The sequence below is a fragment of the Pantherophis guttatus genome, chromosome 8, assembly GCF_059756535.1.
Source record: "Pantherophis guttatus breed Tessera chromosome 8, ASM5975653v1, whole genome shotgun sequence".
NCBI classification, from domain to species: domain Eukaryota; kingdom Metazoa; phylum Chordata; class Lepidosauria; order Squamata; family Colubridae; genus Pantherophis; species Pantherophis guttatus.
In genome coordinates, this window is record NC_142070.1 from 80,871,907 (window position 1) to 80,892,619 (window position 20,713).

Below are 20,713 nucleotides of genomic sequence, written 5' to 3' on the forward strand. Positions count from 1 at the left end.
CCTGGCTGTCCCCCCCAGGGCTAATGCCCTAGGAGGGGGGGCCTCAGACACCCCAACTGCCCCCCCAGAAGGAGGGGGCTTAGACCCCCTTGGATGCCCCCCCAGGCAGGGCTAATCCCCTTGGAGGAGGCGGGCTCAGACACCCCAACTGCCCCCCCGGAATGAAGGAACTCAGACCCCCCTGACTGCCCCCCCTGCAGGGCTAATCCCATAAGAGGGGGGCTCAGACACCCCCCCTGCTGCCTCCCCAGGCAGGACTAATTTCCTAGAAGGTGGGGGGCTCAGAACCCCTAGCTGCCCCCCCCAGAAGGAGGGGGCTCAGGCTCACCTGGCTGCCCTCCCTACAGGGCTAATCCCGTAAGAGGGGGGGCTCAGAACCCCCCTGGCTTCCCCCCTCCAGGTCTAATCCCCTAGGAGGGGGGGCTCAGACCCCCTCAGAAGGTGGGTGCTCAGATCCCCCTGGCTGCCCTCCCAGGTCTAATCCCCTAGGAGTGGGGGCTTAGACACCCCTGGCTGCCCCCTGTCCACAGGGCTAATCCCCTAGGAGGGGGGGCTTAGACACCCCAGCTGCTCCCCCCCAGAAGGAGGGTGCTCAGACACTCCTGGCTGCCCCCGCTCCGCAGGGCTAATTCCCACAGCTGCTCCCCCAGAAGAAGGGGTCTTAGACCCCCCCCCCGCCTGGCTGCCCTCCCCACAGGGCTAATCCGACTACCCCCCTGGCTTCAAGGCTAATTCCCTAGGAGGGGGGACAGACCCCTCCGACCTCCCCCCCTGCCAGTGCTAATCCCCTAGGATGGGGGGGGCTCAGACCCCCCCCCATGACTTCCCCCCCAGGCAGGGCTAATCCTATAGGAGAGGGGCTCAGACCCCCCTGACTGCATACACACCCCTCCTCCCAAGGCAGGGCCTTTTCCCTTGAGTTGGAGGTTGGATGACGTCTCCAAGGCCCGTGAGCTCCTTGATGTGGAAGAGTAATGATTGACAGTCAGACCAAAAGAGAAGGGCTTCTGTTGGGAGAAATAAGGATGGGGTTGCCTTCCTTTTAAGGATCAGCTGAGCAGGTTTGGCCTCCTCCTGGATGGCGTTCTGAAGACCTACGGCAGACCACTTGCCCTGATGGTCCTTCATCAGCCACGGTGGACAAATTCTCTTTTTTCCACCCAAGTGAATGCGCTAACTAGTCCTGTACCTCCAAGGCATCCGTGGTTAGAGAAATGACATTAGGGGCTGGAATTTCACGCAGGCCAAGAACTGGAATATCCGGGAGAACGGTGGGAGAATGTTAACCCTGTAACAAGCTAGGTTGGATCAGTGGAATTTGTGGATCCGAATCATGGCTAGTTCAGGAGATGCGTCTGCCTAAGATGCCGGATCAGGGACGGTGATTGACCAAGTGGGCAAGCTAGCAAAAATGATTCCCCTTTAATCTGCTGCTATCAGGAGCTATTGATAAATGTAGAAATGTTATTTCTAAGCTAAATTCCAGCTTATTTCTTAGCTAAATAAACTAAGGGTCGTGGTGGCACAGTGGCTAAAACGCCGAGCTTGTCAATCGAAAGGTCGGCAGTTCAGCGGTTCGAATCCCGAGTGCCGCGTAACGGGGTGAGCTCCCGTGACTTGTCCCAGCTTCTGCCAACCTAGCAGTTCGAAAGCAGGTTAAAAAAATGCAAGTAGAAAAATAGGGACCACCTTTGGTGGGAAGGGAACAGCGTTCCGTGCGCCTTTGGCGTTGAGTCACGCCGGCCACGTGACCACAGAGACGTCTTCGGACAGCGCTGGCTCTTCGGCTTTGAAACGGAGATGAGCACCGCCCCCTAGAGTCAGGAACAACCAGCACACATGTGCGAGGGGAACCTTTACCTAAGCTAAATTCAATTTTATGCAACTATTTGAAAGAAAGGGTTAAACTCTTGCTAATTTCAGATTTTCACAAGGTGCCGTATCGATTGGTATGGGCAAGGTTTGCATATCGGCAGCCCCAGACTGGGCCGTGGTGATGCACTTTGGGCATCAATGGCTGTTTTTCGTTTCTGAGCGGGCTGGAGCAATTCCCAAAGCTCCATTCTTGCTCCAGGCAGTTGCCAAAAGCAGGCTGGCAGTGGGTTTATGGATGGAAAACAAAGAATGTGATAATGCGGGGCCTAATTTAATGGTTTGTGTGTCTTTATTTTAGAAAGAAGGAACTGTCCACCTCCAAGAAAGACCGAGTCAATCATTGCCTAACAATATGTGAAAACATCGTGGCTCAGAGTTTAAGGTAATCAAAGGTTTTCTGAACTCTGTGGCTGAAAACAGCGGGGGTTTAAAAAAAGATACGCTTCAGGTAGTCCTCGACTTAGAACAGTTCATTTGGTGATCGCTCAAAGTTACGACAGCTCTGGAAAAAAAGCGACTTATGGCCGTTTTTCACAGTTACGACCTTTTGCATCGTTCCCAGGGTCACAGGATCAAAATTCAGATGTTTTCTTGGCAACTGACTCGTATTTATGACGGTTTCACATGACTGTAAAACATGCATTTCTTGAGCTGCTGGTGATTAACGCTACGTGTCCCTCTCGTGGCTTCGGAGAAAATCCTGGCTAGGGAGCGGGGCATCACCCCTTGCGAATGGGGTTAGTCCGAAGAGGGGAACTGTGCAACTTACTAGACTGAACCTTCCTTTTCCCTTCCGGGCTCCAAACGGAACAAGATCATAGCTTGTTCGCACCATTTTGCCATTGAAACTGTGTGAGCCAATGAGGCGGCCCCATTTTGCCATTGGAACTGTGTGAGCCAATGAGGTGGCCCCATTTTGCCATTGAAACTGTGAGCCAATGAGGCCATTGAAACTGTGAGCCAATGTGGCGGCCCCATTTTGCCATTGAAACTGTGTGAGCCAATGAGGCGGCCCCATTTTGCCATTGAAACTGTGTGAGCCAATGAGGTGGCCCCATTTTGCCATTGAAACTGTGTGAGCCAATGAGGTGGCCCCATTTTGCCATTGAAACTGTGAGCCAGTGAGGCCATTGAAACTGTGTGAGCCAATGTGGCGGCCCCATTTTTGCCATTGAAACTGTGTGAGCCAATGAGGCGGCCCCATTTTTGCCATTGAAACTGTGTGAGCCAATGAGGCGGCCCCATTTTGCCATTGAAACTGTGAGCCAGTGAGGCCATTGAAACTGTGTGAGCCAATGAGGCGGCCCCATTTTTGCCATTGAAACTGTGTGAGCCAATGAGGCGGCCCCATTTTGCCATTGAAACTGTGAGCCAGTGAGGCCATTGAAACTGTGTGAGCCAATGAGGCGGCCCCATTTTTGCCATTGAAACTGTGTGAGCCAATGAGGCGGCCCCATTTTTGCCATTGAAACTCTGTGAGCCAATGAGGAGGCCCTATTTTTGCCATTGAAACTGTGTGAGCCAATGAGGCGGCCCCGTTTTTGCCATTGAAACTGTGTGAGCCAATGAGGCGGCCCCATTTTTGCCATTGAAACTGTGTGAGCCAATGAGGCTGGGCTTGTTTCCTAACTGGATGCAACATCATCGTTTCAGAAATTCTCCAGAATTCCCCAAGCTGTTGGGGATCGCCATGGAACTCTTCCTCCTCTGTAGCGATGACGCGGAGTCCGATGTTAGGATGGTCTCCGATGAATGTCTCAATAAAGTGATAAAAGTAAGTGGTTTGCTTCTTTTTTAAGGGCCTAGAAATACGTATTAAATTCAGAAAAAACAGAGGGCTGAAAAAACAGTCACTAAACGTACTGTTGTAAATAGAGCCAGGGGGTGAAATGCTACCGGGTCAGTCCGGTTCGCCCGAACCAGTAGTAAAAAAAATGTAAAAAAGTTCCGACGATCAGCTGGGCGACGCGTGATCGTCAGAACTTTATTTATTTTTTACTTTTTAAACATTTTTAACTACTGGTTCTCTGGAAAGTAAACTTTAAAATGAAAAAAAAAAAAAAGTTCCCACGATTGCGCTATTCTTGTCGGGGGTAGATGCCACTTGTAAACTCATCACATATTTTTGAAGTTTAGATTCTTGGGAGTCTACTGCAAGGAGAGGTATGCTAATAGGTCATGGCTGGCAGAGGAATTCTGGGAGTTGAAATCCACAAGTCTGGAGTTGCCAAGACATATACCCATGCCATAGACATTATTTCGATTCCTTGTAGTAATTTTTTATTGCTATTAAATAAACAATAGAGATAAGAAATAAGCCCTCTCTATGCTTTCCTATTCAGGGGCCAAAAACCCATTGTAATAAATAAATCTGCTAATTTAGGACATGATGTTGGAATGATGCATGCATTGTTAATATCTACACTCGATTCCATTCTAGGCCTTGATGGATTCCAGTCTTCCTAGATTACAATTGGAACTCTACAAAGAGATTAAAAAAGTGAGTTCTTTTTGACACAAAATTGCATGCATAGAGTTTTGTTCGCACGTATAGAGTTTTGCACAGGAATTTGGGATCATAACTCGTTGCCAGGTTAAGCCGTGGGCAACGAACACTTCCTTTGAGGGGAGAGGATTGGGGGGGGGGGGCAATGTGATGGCTGCAAGTTGCAGGCTGGTAGACTGGTTGAGGAAATCTGGGAGTTGAACTCCGTACATCTCAACAGGGACCAAAGTTGAGAGATGCTGTCTTTGAACGGCGGTTTCTGAAACATTTTGGATTTAGGACCATGTTACCTTCTTTAAAAAGACTCCGGAGGAGCTTTGCTTTAGGTGGGTCGTATCTATCAATATTTGATGCATTAAAAATCAAAACTGAGACTTAAAAGAGCAGCAAAGGCTCTTGGGCTCTTTGTAGGAAAGCAACGTTGCTAAATCTGTTTCCAGTCAGCATCTCTTGTTTCTGAACTTTGTGGGGCTTTGCCAAGAAAGGCCTTTGGCAGGGTGCCAAAGAAGACAAAGGTTTGTGATAAGCCCAAAGGACTTTTTCTGAAGGACTTGTTTTGGAATTAATTTGGACTAAGCTGGGAATGAACGTAATTCTCAGCTGTTATAATAAAATAGGTTTGTTTAAGACTAAATTGTGTCTTATAATGACTAAGTGATCTTAGGTCACAACACTGACAGGTGAGTCTCTCTTGTCCATTGCGTTTTGCAGAACGGTGCTTCCCGGAGTTTGCGGGCTGCTCTGTGGAGATTTGCGGAACTTGCACACCTTGTTAGACCTCAGAAATGCAGGTGAGATGGTCTCCTTGAGAGCAAGAAGAAGCTGGGGGATTCTGGGCCAGCGGCTTTGGGGTCCTGTTCTTTGGGGTGTTACCTGTATGTTCCTGGAGTTGGACTGTGACCTGGCTGGCTGGCCTCTTCCCATCTGCCTAGACAGCTGTTGGCATGCTGTAACACAACTTACCTGGCGTTTGATGTTAATAATTTGCCCTAGTATATAATCTCCTTGCTGGTCCCTTTAATGGTCTTAGGGGACTGGAGGCTAAAACCTATAAAGATTGGTTGCTGGAATTGGGTATATCTAGTTCAGGGGTCAGCAACCTGCGGCTCTGGAGCCATATGTGGCTCTTTCACCCCTCTGCTGCAGCTCCCTGCCATTCAAAATATGCATCATAACCGCCAATGTGCGACACCTGCCGGCACGTGATTTATTGAGCTTTTCAACCCCCCGGTAGGCCAACCATGGATAAATCCAAGAAAAGAAAAGTTTTAGAAGAAAACAGAACATTTAATTCAACTACATATGCTAGTTTTTGTGGCCGCTCTAGAAATAAGTCAGGCACGGGAAGGGTTTTGTGGCTCCCGGTGTTTTCTGTGGGAAACGGGTCCAAATGGCTCTTTGAGTGTTTAAGGTTGCAGAGCCCCGGTCTAGTTTAATGAAAAGAAGGGGCCAGGGTTATAATAGCAGCATTCCAATATCTAAGGGGCTGCCACAAGGAAAAGAGGGGTCTGTCTATTCTCCAAAGCACCAGAGGGCAGGACAAGAAGCAACAGGTGGAAACTAATCAAGGAGTGAAGCAACCTGGAACTAAGGAGAAATTTCCTTACAATGAGAATAAGTGATCAGTGGAATGACTTGCCTCCAGAAGTTGTAAATGCTCCAACACTGGAAGTTTTTAAGAAGAGATTGGATAACCATTTGTCTCAAATGGCCTAGGGTTTCCTGACTTGAGCAGGGGGTTGGACTAGAAGACCTCGAAGGTCCCTTCCAACTCTATTATTCTGTTAAATTAGGTCTGGAGGCAGGGCCCCCTTTCCTGTTTGCATTTTCTCCTGCACCCCTCCTGTACCAAGTCACGAAAAGGGAGTATCCCATCCCAAGCCTTTTGAGTGATTTTTTTTTCTCTTGCTGCAGGCCGTACTTTGTGAACCTCCTGCCCTGCTTAACCCGGGTCAGCCGGCGGCCCGAAGAATCCGTGCAAGAGACCCTGGCTGCGGCGATGCCCAAAATCATGGCAGCGTTTGGCAACTTCGCAAACGACAGCGACATCAAGGTAAAACATTATCGTAAGCTTTAACGCCACGCGTACAGACGGACAACACAGTGTTGGAAAAGAGAGTGACCGTTTTTGTCAGAGTTTGTTGCAAAAAATCAAATCCAGAACCACACACCGATAAACTGATTCAGCAGGATTCATTAACTTATTTATATACAAGAATATATAATACCAACAACAGAGAACAGTTCATTTCAGCTCAGATCAGCAGACAAATTCAGACACACTGATTTCAGTTTCGTTTCTCTGCCCGGACTCAGAAGCTGCAGACTAAGAAACGTCCTGGCTCCAGTCTGTCTCAGCTCCCAATTGGCTGACTTAGTTGCTATGCCTGTTCATTGGCTGACCTTGTTACCGTGTCTTCCCAGTCATGAATATACTGACAGTTTTGATGAGTCAGTCCGTGAGGGGCTGCACGACAACGAGTTCAGGGCTACTTGGCTGATTTAGTTCTATTAAAGCTTTTCCCAGCTTTGCCGAAGTTTCTGAATTAGGACCAGATTTTGGAGAGAAGCAGGCTGTTTGGGACACCAGATCCCGAGCAGCAGGCCGTCCCTGAATAAGTCCCTGAATAAGTGGGATCTTTCTTGTCTCATGCTTGGTTCCATAAGTGGTCCCACCACATAATGACCTTTCTGGCTTCCCCATCTGAAAGTTCCTGGACTCTCCCTGTAAGAAGGAAGCTAGGAACGGGGGAAAGTCCTGGCTTTGGCACTAGGACAGTGGTGTCACCTGGAACGCAGGAGAAGGGGGCAGCAACTTGGTTCCTAGTGTTCTGTCCCCGTCTCACACACGCACACAGTCAGCCAGGGGTTAAATAAAACTGGCAGACAACAAATTCTTTTGATAAGAGGATTGGCAGCAACCCAGTAGCTGCTTGCCAAGAACTTTACTCATAGAGGGAGGGGTTGTTCCTCCACCAGATAAACCAAAACAATATACACACAGTCAAAGAATTGTCAAGTCCAGTCCGTATTAAATCCGAGGCAGATAATGTTGTTTCAGAGATACAGTGTGACTCGCTAGTAGTTTAGTTTTGTCCGTCACAGTCTCTGAATGGCCACCTCACCCCCTTTTATCCCCTGTGGGGTGTGGTCCAGTGACTCAGCCTAATCTCTGGCACGCCTCCTTTTCTGCTGCGTGCGCTTGTCTCTCTGACGCTGGCGTGGATCCAGCCAAGACTTATCTCCGTCACTGTCCGACTGCGAGGAGATACCTGGCTCCTGGCCAATCTCTTCTCCTTCGGGAGGCACCTGAGGCATTGCCAGAGAGGAGCGTCCTGGAGAGGGAGGCCTGGCCAACTCCTCCTTCATGTTCGGAGCCTTCTCCCTCCGATAAGTTGGCCTTGGGGGTCGGAGTCATAACACCTAGCTGAAGTCGTGGCTGCAGAGGTGGGTTTGATATAATTTTACCGCCGGTTCGCCGCGCACCGAAAATGTGAGTGTGCGCACCCTCGCTTTCGCGCACGGCCTTCCGCGTGTGCACTTTGCTCGTGCGCGGCTTGCACACATGCGTGCAGCTTAGAAAACGTGGCTAAATAGGACGGCATAGCGCGTGGGCTAAATAAGACGGTATAGCGCCACTACCGAACCGGTCCGAACCAGCTGAATACAGCAGTGGGTTCCTCTTACCTTCGCTACCAGTTCGGAAACAGGAGCGCCAACACGTTGTGTGTTTTTGCTTTGCTCGCACGTGGCGCTTCTGCACGTGCGCAGAGTGTCCGTGATGATGTCCAGGCAGGTGGGCGGAGCCTCCTGCCATCGCCACTACAGGTTTGTCAGAACTGGTAGAAACCCACTACTGGATGAATACCAAGACTGCGTGGCTGCCTCTGCTTACTTTTGCACCTGTTTTAAGGTGAACTTTTCAATTTTTTTTAAAAAAAACTCCAGAATGAAGCCCATAAGGCAATGCTGGAGGCTGTCATAAAAGCAGCTAACCAAACTTTCAAGGCCCTCGGATGACGGATGAGATTGTCTTCCTCAATGTGTTATAGAGGCTATCCGGGGCTGAGGATACATTATTCGTCCTACTGGAAATGATAAGAAGCTTTATTTGAGGTTTTTTTTAATGTCAAGAGTAGCAGTAATGGTTTTGCTCTTTTTTTCTTTTAAACCTTGGCCTTGATTTCGTATTCTGTAGAGAGAGCGTGTCTGTCTACCCTTAACCAGACTTCGAAAAAGGAAACTCAGACGGCGCAGAAACACTTTGTTGATTTTCTTTTCACTTTAGGTTTTATTGAAAGCTTTCATAGGTAATCTTAACTCCAATTCTCCAACCATCCGTCGGACGGCGGCCGCAGCCACGGTGAGCATCTGTCAGCATTCACGAAGGACGCAATATTTTTACACTCGGTTGCTTCAAGTATTGCTAGGTAAGTGTCTTAATTTATCATCCTGCTTCATGTGTTTGCTGGATCTTTATTGCTCTCTCTCTCTCTCCTCTCTCTCTCTCTGTCTCTCTTTTTCTCTTTTCTCTCTCTGTCTCTGTTTCCTCTCTCTCCTTGTCTCTCTCTGTCTCTCTTTTCTCTTTGTCTCTCTTTCTCTCTGTGTGTGTCTGTCTGTCTCTCTTTCCTCTCTCCGTTTCTCTCTCTGTCTCTCTTTTTCTCTTTTCTCTGTCTCTGTCTCTCTGTTTCCTCTCTCTCCTTGTCTCTCTGTCTCTCTTTTCTCTTTGTCTCTCTCTCTCTCTCTCTCTCTCTGTGTGTGTGTGTGTGTGTGTCTGTCTCTGTCTTTCTCCTCTGTCCTCTCTGTCTCCTTTCCTCTCTCTGTCTCTCTTTTTCTCTTTTCTCTCTCTGTCTCTGTTTCCTCTCTCTCCTTGTCTCTCTCTGTCTCTCTTTTCTCTTTGTCTCTCTTTCTCTCTGTGTGTGTCTGTCTGTCTCTCTTTCCTCTCTCCGTTTCTCTCTCTCTCTGTCTGTCTCTCTTTTTCTCTTTTCTCTGTCTCTGTCTCTCTGTTTCCTCTCTCTCCTTGTCTCTCTGTCTCTCTTTTCTCTTTGTCTCTCTCTCTCTCTCTCTCTCTGTGTGTGTGTGTGTGTCTGTCTCTGTCTTTCTCCTCTGTCCTCTCTGTCTCCTTTCCTCTCTCTGTCTCTCTCTTTTTTTTGTCTCTCTGTGTGTCTGTCTGTCTCTTTCTCTCCTCTCTCTCTCTCTCTTTCTCTCCTCTCTCTCTCTTTCTTTTCTCTTTGTCTCTCTGTCTCTCTCTATGTCTGTCTGTCTGTCTCTCTTTCTCTCCTCTGTCCTTCTCTCTGTCTCTCTCTTTTTCTCTCCTCTCTCTGTCTGTGTCTGTGTCTGTGTCTCTCTTTGTCTCTTTCTGTGTCTTTCTCTCTTCTCTTTGTCTCTCTCCCTGTTTCTTTTTCTCTCCTCTCTCTCTCTCTCTCTCTCTCTCTTTCTCTTCTTTCTGTCTCTCTCTCTTTTCTCTTTTTCTCTCTGTGTTTCTCTGCCTCTCTGTCTCTCTCTGTGTCTTTCTGTCTGTCTCTTTCTCTCCTCTCTCTGTCTCTCTCTTTTTCTCTCCTGTCTCTCTCTTTTTCTCTCCTGTCTCTGTCTCTCTTTCTCTGTGTGTGTGTCTCTCTCTGTCTCTCTCCCTTTTCTCTCCTCTCTGTCTCTCTCTCTCTCACACACACACACACTTTCAACTATACCTCCCATTCTTTGCGTAAAGATGTATTTCTGAGGAAATACCTGCCATAAAACTGACTTTCCGGAGCCTTTTATGAGGTTGACAGATAATAACTCGAGCAAAGGCTAAGAAACAATGAAAGCCATGTAAATATTGGAGCCTTAAAACCACTGCAGAAGGTTGAAATTTGTGTCACTTTCAATTGAATATGTCAATTATTAACATTAGAAGACTTCCAAATGTCCTTTGTTGAAACGCTGATTTTTACAGTAGGGGAAATAGTTCTACCAATTCTTTAGCTAAACTTTAACATCTTAACTTCTGTTGCTATAACCCGAGAGCCAGCTTGGGGTGGCGGTTAAGGCACCTGGCTAGAAATAGGGAGACTGTGAGTTCTAGTCCTCCTCGAGGCACCATGCCCGTTGGGTGACCTTGATCCGGCCACTAACTCTTAGCCCTAGGAAAAGAGGCAATGGTAAACTTCTTTTGAGAAATCTTGCAAGAAACGGGCTTGCCTGGGCAGCCACTAAAAGTCAGGATTGACTCAAAGACACCTCCTATAACTTAGCGTAGAAGTAGGGAACTGTTCCCTCTGTTGGGCATTTGATAAATATTTGTTTTAAGTTGTGTCCGACCCATCGCGACCCCATGGACCACGTTCCTCCAGGCTTCCTGTCCTCTACCATCCTCTGGAGTCCATTGAAGCTCACGCCGACTGCTTCAGTGACTCCATCCAGCCACCTCGTTCTCTGCCGTCCCCTTCTTCTTCTTTTGCCCTCCATCGTTCCCAGCATTAGGCTCTTCTCCAGGGAGTCCTTCCTTCTCCTTAGGTGGCCAAAGGATTTGAGTTTCATCTTCAGGATCTGGCCTTCTAAAGAGCAGTCAGGGTTGATCTCCTCTAGGACTGACCTGTTTGATCGCCTTGCAGTCCAAGGGACTCGCAGGAGTCTTCTCCAGCACCAGAGTTCAAAGGCCTCCATTCTTTGGCCTTCTCAGCCTTCCTTGTGGTCCAACTTTCACAGCCATCCGTTCAACTGGGAAAACCATCGCCTTGACTATACACACTTTAGTTGGCAGGGTGATGTCTCTGTTTTTTAATATGCTGTCTAGGTTTGCCACAGCTTTCCTCCCCAGGAGCATTATATTATATATATTGACAAATATAGCTGATGTAAAAATAAAGAGTTGTATTTGGGGGGGGAAACAATCTCTGTCTTGCTCAAAAAATTGTTTGCTGGTTCCAACTGATTTTTCCAGTGAAAGTTTTTTTTTTCTTTTTCCTTTTGAGCATCCTCTTTCCCCCCTCCCTTTAAAAACACGATCAAAAGGTAAGGCAGTCAGACAAGCGCAGAAATATAATATCTGACCAGCATATTTAAACAACAGGTGTGTCCATGTCCCCATTCATCAGTAAATCTTGGTAGGTGTGTGCACCAGGCAAAAACAAATTGACCATCCAGATAACAGGGTTTTTTAAAAAAGGACACACACACACACACACACACACACACACACACACACAGAGGAAAGATCTCTCTGGCTCCCACCATCCACTGGCTCCTCCAGCACTCCCTTCTGCGCTGGGCTCTCTCTGGATAGCTGGTGTGCTCTAAAGCAGGGGTCTCCAAACCTTGGCAACTTAAGACTTGTGGACTTCAACTCCCAGAATTCCTCAGCCAGAAAAGCTGGCTGAGGAATTCTGGGAGTTGAGGTCCACAAGTCTTAAAGCTTTGCTGGCTGAGGAATTCTGGGAATTGAAGTCCACAAGTCTTCAAGGGAAGGGAGTCCCCTGGATCCTGGGGGGAGGGGGGGTGTCAGCGAGCCTTGTGAGGGGCTGGGAGAGCGGGGTTGTTTTTCAGCCGTTCCAATCGTCTTCGCAGGACTGTTGTGTCCCACGGAAGAAGAGCACCCCAGTGTCTTGATTCTCGGGGTGTTGCTCACCTTGAGGTACCTGATCCCGTTGCTGCAGCAGCAGGTGAAGGACACCAGCCTGAAGGGCAGCTTCGGGGTCATCCAGAAAGAAACCGAGATTTCGCCTTCCTTGGATCAACTCATCCAGGTATCCGTTCGCTCAAGAGCCCCCGTGGCTCAGTGGTCAGAAGGCGGTATTGCACGACCCAGATCGTTGGGGGAAATATGTTGACACTTAGAGTGGCTGTAAAGCCCTGTGAAGCGGCATATAAGTCTAAGGGCTATTGCTATTGCCCGTCCTTCCTTCCTTCCTTCCTTCCTTCCTTCCTTCCTTCCTTCCTTCCTTCCTTCCTTTTCATTTCCTTCCTTCCTTCTTTCTTCCCTCCCTCTTCCTCCCTTTTCATTTCTTTCCTTCCTTTTCATTTCCTGCCTTCCAGTTCATTTCCTTCCTTTTCATTTCCTTCCTTTTTGTTTCTTTTCTTCCTTCCCTCCCTCTCTCTTCCTTCCTTTTCATTTTCTTCCTTCCATTTCATTTCCTTCCTTTTCATTTCCTTTTCATTTCCTTCCTTTTCATTTCCTTTTCATTTCTTTCCTTCCATCCTTTTTGTTTCTTTCCTTCCTTCCCTCCTTCTCTCTTCCTTCCTTTTCATTTTCTTCCTTCCTTTTCATTTCTTTCCTTTTTATTTCCTGCCTTCCTGTTCATTTCCTTGCTTTTCATTTCCTTCCTTTTCATTTCCTTCCTTTTTGTTTCTTTTCTTCCTTCCCTCCTTCTCTCTTCCTTCCTTTTCATTTCCTTCCTTTTCATTTCCTTTTCATTTCCTTCCTTTTCATTTCCTTCCTTCCTTTTCATTTCCTTCCTCCCTTTTCATTTCCTTCCTTCCTTCCTTCCTTCCGATTAGAATACAGTATTGCAAGCTAATTCTGCCCATAGCCAACAGTTCAATCCTGACCATCTCAAGGTTGACTCAGCCTTCCATCCTTCCTTCCAAGGTCGGTAAAACGAGGACCCAGATTGTTGGGGGCAAGAGGCTGACTCTGTAAACCGCTTAGAGAGGGCTGTAAAAGCACTGTAAAGCGGTATATACCCTGTTTCCCCGAAAATAAGACATCCCCTGATAATAAGCCCAATCAGGCTTTTGAGCGCATGTGCTAAAATAAGCCTCGCCCCGAAAATAAGCCCTCCCTGAAAATATTTAAACACAGAGCTGGAAATCCGGTAAGACAGCAAGAGAAGCCCCATCTTGCTCCACGCACCCCAAAATAATAAGACCCCCCCCCCCGAAAATAAGGCCAAGCGTTTATTTCGGGGTTCAAAAAAATATAAGGCAGGGTCTTATTTTCAGGGAAACACGGTAATTCTAATTGCTATTGCTCATTCTCTCGCAGTGCTGCTGCAGGTGGGGTTCACCCCACCCCCAAAATATAGGGAAATATTTCCAATGCACGTCACGGAGGGGTGCAAAAGTGGGAATCTCAGCTGTGCTCCTCCCCCTTCCAGGTGTACGAGCTGAGTCTCCATTACACTCAGCACCGGGATCACAACGTCGTCACCGGATCCCTGGAACTGTTGCAGCAGCTCCTCCGGACGCCTCCCCCCAACCTCCTCTTGGCCCTCACGATGCGCGGGGGGCTTTTGCAAGCGGGGGCAGCCGAAGATGAGATTGCCGGCCGCGGCCGCAGCAATAGCATTGTGGAACTGATCGGTAAGCGATCCTACAGGTTGAAAATGACGGGAGACCGTAAGAAATACACATTAAAACTTTTCCCTGAAGAGTCCCACCACAGAATGAATGAATGAATGAATGAATGAATGAATGAATGAATGAATGAATGAATGAATGAATAAATTTATTTATTTATTTATTTATTTATTTATTTATTTATTTATTTATTTATTTATTTATTTATTTATTTATTTATTTATTTCTATACCGCCTTTCTCCCGAAGGACTCAGGGCAGTGTACAGCCAATTTAAAAACAAGCAAACACTTTAAACACTTAAAAGTCAGTTACCCAAAGATTTAAAAATGGCTTTGTGGATTTTTCTGGCATCGTTTAGGGTTTACGCTCAGGATGAGGTGAGGGGTCTCTTATGTTTCCTTATTTCTCTGCATGCTAAAATTGCATCAAATTGGAATAAATTGAAGATCGGTCTTTATTTCCCTAACTGACGGTATCTTACAAAATGTCTTTTTTTCCCCCTCTCCTTTTGGATTATTGAAAAAAAAAAAAAGGAATTGATTTGTGCTCGACGGGAGACAAAGCCACTGATTTTCCAAAATAGTCCGTTGCCGAAAACAATTCCTTAAAAAACACTGAACCTCAAATTCACTGTTGCTGCGTTTCTCAGAGATTGTTATGATTCCTTTTTAATATTTAGTTTTTACCTGTTCCTTGATTTCTTTCTGTAATTTGCAGCTGGAGGGGGGTCTTCCTGCAGCCCTGTTTTTTCCAGAAAACAAAAAGGTGATTATATCTAATGAAATCTGTGTCTGGTCTTCTATATTTTCTTGCTTTTTTTCATTTCTTTTGACTTGGAAAACTTAATTTGGTTGGTTCTTGGTCCTTCGTTCTTTTTTTTTCTTTTTTTTCCCCTTTCACCATATATCTATCGTTGCTGATCTTTAAAAGAATCATAGCTTATTGTTTCATTCCTTGCTTTTCGCTGTTGCTAAAATTATAGAAGGTATCATAATGAACTCCTGGAGAAAAATATCTACCGATGTGGTTGCAAATAATCAGAAGTGACTCGAAGGCACGTAAACAACAATAGTGAACTGATTTGGTTAGAATACTCCTTTCGATACAATGCTTTGGTTAGACAAAGTACGTTATTTAGTTTCCTACAAAAAAAAAGAAAAAAAGCCCGCTTTTAAATTAATTGTATTTCCTCTGATTTGAATTTCTGTGGCATTTCCCTAGTGCATTGCTATATCGTTTTAAACTAAATTATAAATAGGTAGGTAGAGAGAGAGCGAAAGATGGAGATGGAAATGGAGATGGTGATCCAGGTAGGCCTCAATTTATGACCACAATTGAGCCCAACGTTTTGTTGCTAAGTATCGCAGGCTAACTCTGCCGACTGCCAGGAGTTCGATCCTGACCGACTCAAGTTTGGCTCAGCCTTCCGTCTAAGTGTTATTTCCCTTCCTTCCTTCCTTCCTTCCTTCCTTCCTTTCTTCCTTCCTTCCTTCCTTCCTCCCTCCCTCCCTCCCTCCCTCCCTCTCCCCTCCTTCCTCCCTCTCTCCCTCCTCTCCTTCCTCCCTCCCTTCCTTCTTCCCTCCCTCCCCTCTCCCTTCCTTGCTCCCTCCCCCTCGCCTTCCCTCCCTCCTCTCCTTCCTCTCACCCTCCCTTCCTTCCTTCCTCCCTCCCTTCCTCCCCCTCCTTCCTCCCTCCCTCCCTTCTTCCCTCCTTCCCCCTCTCCCTTCCTCCCTCCCTCCCCTTCTCCTTCCCTCCCCCCTCTCCTTCCTTCCTTCCTTCCCAGTGGTTAGAGTGCAGTATTGCAGGCTAACTCTGCCGACTGCCAGGAGTTCGATCCTGACCGACTCAAGTTTGGCTCAGCCTTCCGTCTAAGTGTTATTTCCCTTCCTTCCTTCCTCCCTCCCTTCCTCTCTCCCCCTCTCCTTTCCTTCCTTCCTCCCTCCCTCCCTCCTTCCCCCTCTTCTTCCTTCCTTCCTCCCTCCCTCCCTTCTTCCCTCCCTCCCCCTCTTCCTTCCTTCCTCCCTCCCCCTCTCCTTCCCTCCCTCATCTCCTTCCTCTCACCCTCCCTTCCTCCCTCCCTCCCTTCCTCCCCCTTCTTCCTCCCTCCCTCCCTCCCCCTCCTTCCTTCCTTCCTTCCTCCCTCCTTCCCTCCCTCCTTCCCCCTCTCTCTTCCTCCCTCCCTCCCCCTCTCCTTCCCTCCCCCCTCTCCTTCCTTCCTTCCTTCCTTCCCAGTGGTTAGAGTGCAGTATTGCAAGCTGACTCTGCCCACTGCCAGGAGTTCAATCCTGACCAGCTCAAGGTCGACTCAGCCTTCCGTCCTTCCTTCCGAGGTCGGTAAAATGAGGACCCAGATTGTTGGGGGCAAGAGGCTGACTCTGTAAACCGCTTAGAGAGGGCCTTTAAAGCACTGCGAAGCGGGATATAAGTCTAAGGGCGATGGCTATTGTCCAGTGGTGAGTCGGCTATGGCGAGTTGTCCCTTGGTCACGTTTGGCCGTGGCGAATTGACTGCGCCGAGGTGTCCGATTCCGCTTTGCCATGCTGACCGTCTGCTCCTTGGCATTCCACGAGTCGAGCAGGGACCATTCCTGATGCAAAGTCCTCTTTAGTGTCAAAAATACCCGAATCTGTTTTGTTCATTCAAGGTTCCCTTCACGTTGAAATGCGCCTGGCTCATTGTTTTAACCTCGCACAATCGAGAGCGTTCTCTTTATTTTTCGAAGGGCCTCTTGAAGAAGCTGTGATTTTGAAAAGTAGTTTGAAGAGCACTCTTGCTTTGTGAGCCGTGCCGTCTCTTTTCTTGAGTTCTGCCTACTTGTGCAGCCTCTTCATTTATACCCATAAATTGGACTTGTCCTTTTAACCCCCCTTATTATCCTTAATTCACGCGAGGGCTGATCCGAGAAAGTCATAGTGTGGGCAGCCCCTTTCTCTACGAAATGGCCCCCCTGCCCTTTATTTAAAAACCATTTCAACCAGTGCCTATCACCTCCTGCAAAATGGGGCCAATGGGTACATTCCAGATTTTCAGCCCAAACTTTACAAACAGGGTTAATGATTACAAGGGGTCTTAAATCTGGCTGGATAATTTGAGTCCTCCGTACCTTCTCAAGAAGGACGGTGGGAACTGGGTAGAGCCGTGATGGAGAACCTATGTGGCACGCAGAGCCATCTCTCCGGGCACGTGAGCTGCCGCCTGTTGCTCTTCTGGGTTTCCAGCACGCCGGCCAGCTGATCTTCACAGGCGCAGGAGCAGGGGTGAAATCCAGCAGGTTCTGGAGAACCGGTAGCGGAAATTTTGAGCAGTTCGGAGGACCGGCAAATACCACCTCTGGCTGGCCCCCGAGTGGGGTGGGAATGAGGATTTTGCAATATTCTTCCCCTGGAGTGGGGAGGGAGTGAGGATTTTGCAGTATCCTTCCACTGGAGTGGGGAGGGAATGGGGATTTTGCAGTATCCTTCCCCTGGAGTGGGGTGGGAATGGGGATTTTGCAGTATCCTTCCCCGGAGTAGGGTGGGAATGGGGATTTTGCAGTATCCTTCCCCTGGAGTGGGGTGGGAATGAGGATTTTGTAGTATCCTTTCCCCCAGGAGTGGGGTGAGAATGGGGATTTTGCAGTATCCTTCCACTGAAGTGGGGAGGGAATGGGGATTTTGCAGTATCCTTCCCCTGGAGTGGGGTGGGAATGAGGATTTTATAGTATCCTTTCCCCCAGGAGTGGGGTGAGAATGGGGATTTTGCAGTATCCTTCCACTGGAGTGGGGTGGGAATGAGGATTTTGCAGTATCCTTTCCCCCAAGAGTGGGGTGAGAATGGACATTTTGCAGAATCCTTCCCCTGGAGTGGGGTGGGAATGGGGATTTTGCAGTATCCTTCTCCTGGAGTGGGGAGGGAATGGAGATTTTGCAGTATCCTTTCCCTGCCACACCCACCAAGCCATACCACGCCCACCAAGCCACGCTCACAGAACCGGTAGTAGAAAAAAATTGGATTTCACCACTGTGCAGGAGTGCCGGAAACCAAAAGAGCTGCCGCCCGGGGCGCATGCGTGCACCAGGAAGATGATCTTCCGGTTTCCGGGCGCACACATGCACACCGGCCAGTCAGTCTTCCGGTTTCTGGCGCGCATGTGTGCACGAAAATGCACATTGCGCATGTGCACGCCGGAAACCGGAAGATCATCTTCCCGGCGCACACATGCGCCCTGGGCGGCAGCTCTTCCGGTTTCCGGCACGCACGCACGCGCTCCCGTTTCGGCACTCATTGCCGAAAAATTTCGCCAACACTGGGGTAGAGGATCCGATCGATTGCTTTGTGCTCCCAGAGGAAATGGCAGGCAAGAAAGTATAACCAGAAAGTGGTAAAATATTATATAATGTTGTTATTTATGTTTTGCATTTTACCGTTTGGTGTATGTGTATATTCTCCCTCTCTCTTTTTTTTTTTCCTTTTTCCTTTTTTGTCTTTTTCTATTACGTTTTTCGTTTTAAAAATGTAAAATATTGATATATGATTGTGCGTAAATATTTATAGGAATATTGTATGGTAGTTGGGAATTCTTTCTTCTGGACACGCCTTCTATTTTGATGATTTTGCCTTAATGGAGGTTTGTGCTATTATCAGGTGAAAGCTGATGTTCTAAACTCTCTATGTATTATGTTACTCTCTGCAATCCTGTCTATATTGCTATATTTTTTTCTTTTGTATTTTAAAAATAATTTTCAATAATTTTTTTTTAAAAAATGTAAAATATTCAATAAAAACTATTTTTTTAAAAAAAAAAGAAAGTATAACCAAAAAAAAAAAAAAAAAAGGAACAACTTTGCAAAAAAGACAATCGCATTGTTGGCACGGAGCATCTGATAAGTTGCCGGGAATATTTATTTATTTATTTATTTATTTATTTATTTATTTATTGTTAAATTTCTTGCCTTGATTTGTCAGCCAAAGTACTTTCAGGAGAGGAGACCCTGGAAGAGGATTCCGAAGCCAGGTCTCAAGCCAGCCAGGTGGGCTTTGCAGGTAGGTTGCTTGGCTTCTCGGTTCCGGTGAGAGTGAATGACCGAAATCTATTCCGTTGTCGTTTTGTCTTGTCTCGTGAATGTACTGCCGCCTTTAAAAAAAAAAAAGGGGGGGGGGAAAGGTTGCGTAATAAAATTTTTTGAGTTGAGCAACGTAAGATGAATCTCTCACTTGCAGAATTATAGAAAACTGCATCGGGCTTCCCCGGCCTTCCATGATGTGTTTTCATATGGAAAAGCTGTTTAGCCATATCTATATCTATCCTATCTATCTATCATCTCTCTCTCTCTCCCTCCCTCTCTCTCTCTCTCTCTCTTTCTCTCCATTTCTATCTGTCTCTATATCTATGTCTGTCTAACTATCTCTGTATTTATTTCTATCTCTCTGGTATTTATTTCTATCTCTCTCTCTCTCCATCTCTATCTCTTTCTCTTATCTCTATGCCTATCTAATTATCTATCTCTGGTATTTATTTCTCTCTCTCTCTCTCTCTCTAGTCTGTCTATCTAATTATCTGTCTCTGGTACATCTATCTATCTATCTATCTATCTATCTATCTATCTATCTATCTATCTCCATCTCCATCTCCATCTCTATCTCTATCTCTATCTCTATCTCTATCTCTATAGTCTATCTAATTACCTATCTCTGGTACTTATATCTATCTATCTATCTATCTATCTATCTATCTATCTATCTCCATCTCTATCTCTATCTCTATCTCTCTATCTCTAATCTATCTAATTATCTATCTGGTATTTATTTCTATCTCTCTCTCTCCATCTCTCTCTCTCTCTCTCTATCTATAGTCTATCTAATCATCTATCTTTGGTATTTCTCTCTCTCTCTCTCTCTCTCTCTCTCTCTCTCTCTCTCTCTCTCTCTTTCCATCTCTATATCGCTATATCTATAGTCTGTCTATCTATCTAATTATCTATCTGATATTTATTTCTATTTATCATCTATATCATTCATCTATATCATCTATCTATTTATCTATCTATCTATCATCTAATTATATCTATATCATCTATCTATTTATCTATCTATCTATCTAATTATATCTATATCTATATATCATCTATCTATCTATCATCTAATTATATCTATATTTATCTATCTATCATCTAATTATATCTATATCATCTATCTATTTATCTATCTATCATCTAATTATATCTATATATCATCTATCTATCTATCTATCTATCTATCTATCTATCATCTAATTATATCTATATCATCTATCTATTTATCTATCTATCATCTAATTATATCTATATCTATATATCATCTATCTATCTATCTGTCTATCTAAATGGGACGTTGGAAGCAAAGTTGCTGCCCATAAGGGGGCTCATACCAGTTCTCTGGCTGTGTTGCCTTCGTGCCACGCCCCGGGTCATCACACCCTCCTGAATTATTCGATAAGCTTTCCAATTTTATTTTAGGTTTTTTGTTTGCAGTTCTGCTCGTTTCTGGTTTTTCCTTGTGTTCTTTTTTTTAAAAAATTGGCTTTTCTTTATCCCAAGTGCTTCCAGTAAGGGATCTTTTGTGGAAAGAGAAGCTAGAAAATTCCATAAACAGCACCCACCATAATTGCAGAAACGACAATCTTATTTCATTTACCGCTTTCAGGAACCTTCACGCCGTTCCTTTCTCCTTTTAGGGTCTGGGAAAAGCGAGCTGAACAGTGAATTAACTTCCACGCCGGGCGTCTCACCCGCGGCCAGCTCGGCCTCCGACCCTCCGGGTTGCGACATCATAACGGAGCAACCCCGTTCTCAGCACGTCTTGCAATCCGAATCGGAGATCTCTGCTTGCGATTTGACGGGCGCGACCCCGAAAGCCGATACGGACGACGACATGCTGAGCAGGAGCTCCAGCCAGATTAGCGCCATCCAGTCCGAAGTAAACGACGGCACCTCATCGCCCATCAGCGACAGCTCTCAGACTACCACCGAAGGGCCGGACTCGGCAGTGACCCCGTCCGATTTCTCTGAAATGGTAAGGAGTGGTTCCTAAGAGTTGT

At 46.6% G+C, this 20,713-nt stretch overlaps 1 protein-coding gene across 4 annotated transcripts in view; it reads left to right on the forward strand.

The window, feature by feature from the left end:
- Positions 1–20,713, forward strand: part of HTT (huntingtin) — a 107,811-nt gene that overhangs the window by 722 nt on the left and 86,376 nt on the right. For 2 of the 4 annotated variants that reach the window (XM_087875537.1, XM_087875538.1), the window contains exons 2-12: positions 2,174–2,257; positions 3,529–3,649; positions 4,316–4,375; positions 5,093–5,172; positions 6,296–6,434; positions 8,670–8,811; positions 11,927–12,105; positions 13,456–13,660; positions 14,377–14,424; positions 18,604–18,681; positions 20,351–20,688. In XM_087875537.1, the coding sequence (XP_087731663.1) occupies positions 2,174–2,257; positions 3,529–3,649; positions 4,316–4,375; positions 5,093–5,172; positions 6,296–6,434; positions 8,670–8,811; positions 11,927–12,105; positions 13,456–13,660; positions 14,377–14,424; positions 18,604–18,681; positions 20,351–20,688 (1,474 nt within the window). The remainder of the gene's footprint in view (positions 1–2,173; positions 2,258–3,528; positions 3,650–4,315; positions 4,376–5,092; positions 5,173–6,295; positions 6,435–8,669; positions 8,812–11,926; positions 12,106–13,455; positions 13,661–14,376; positions 14,425–18,603; positions 18,682–20,350; positions 20,689–20,713) is intronic. The other 2 variants (XM_087875539.1, XM_087875540.1) reach the window with 1 other exon arrangement.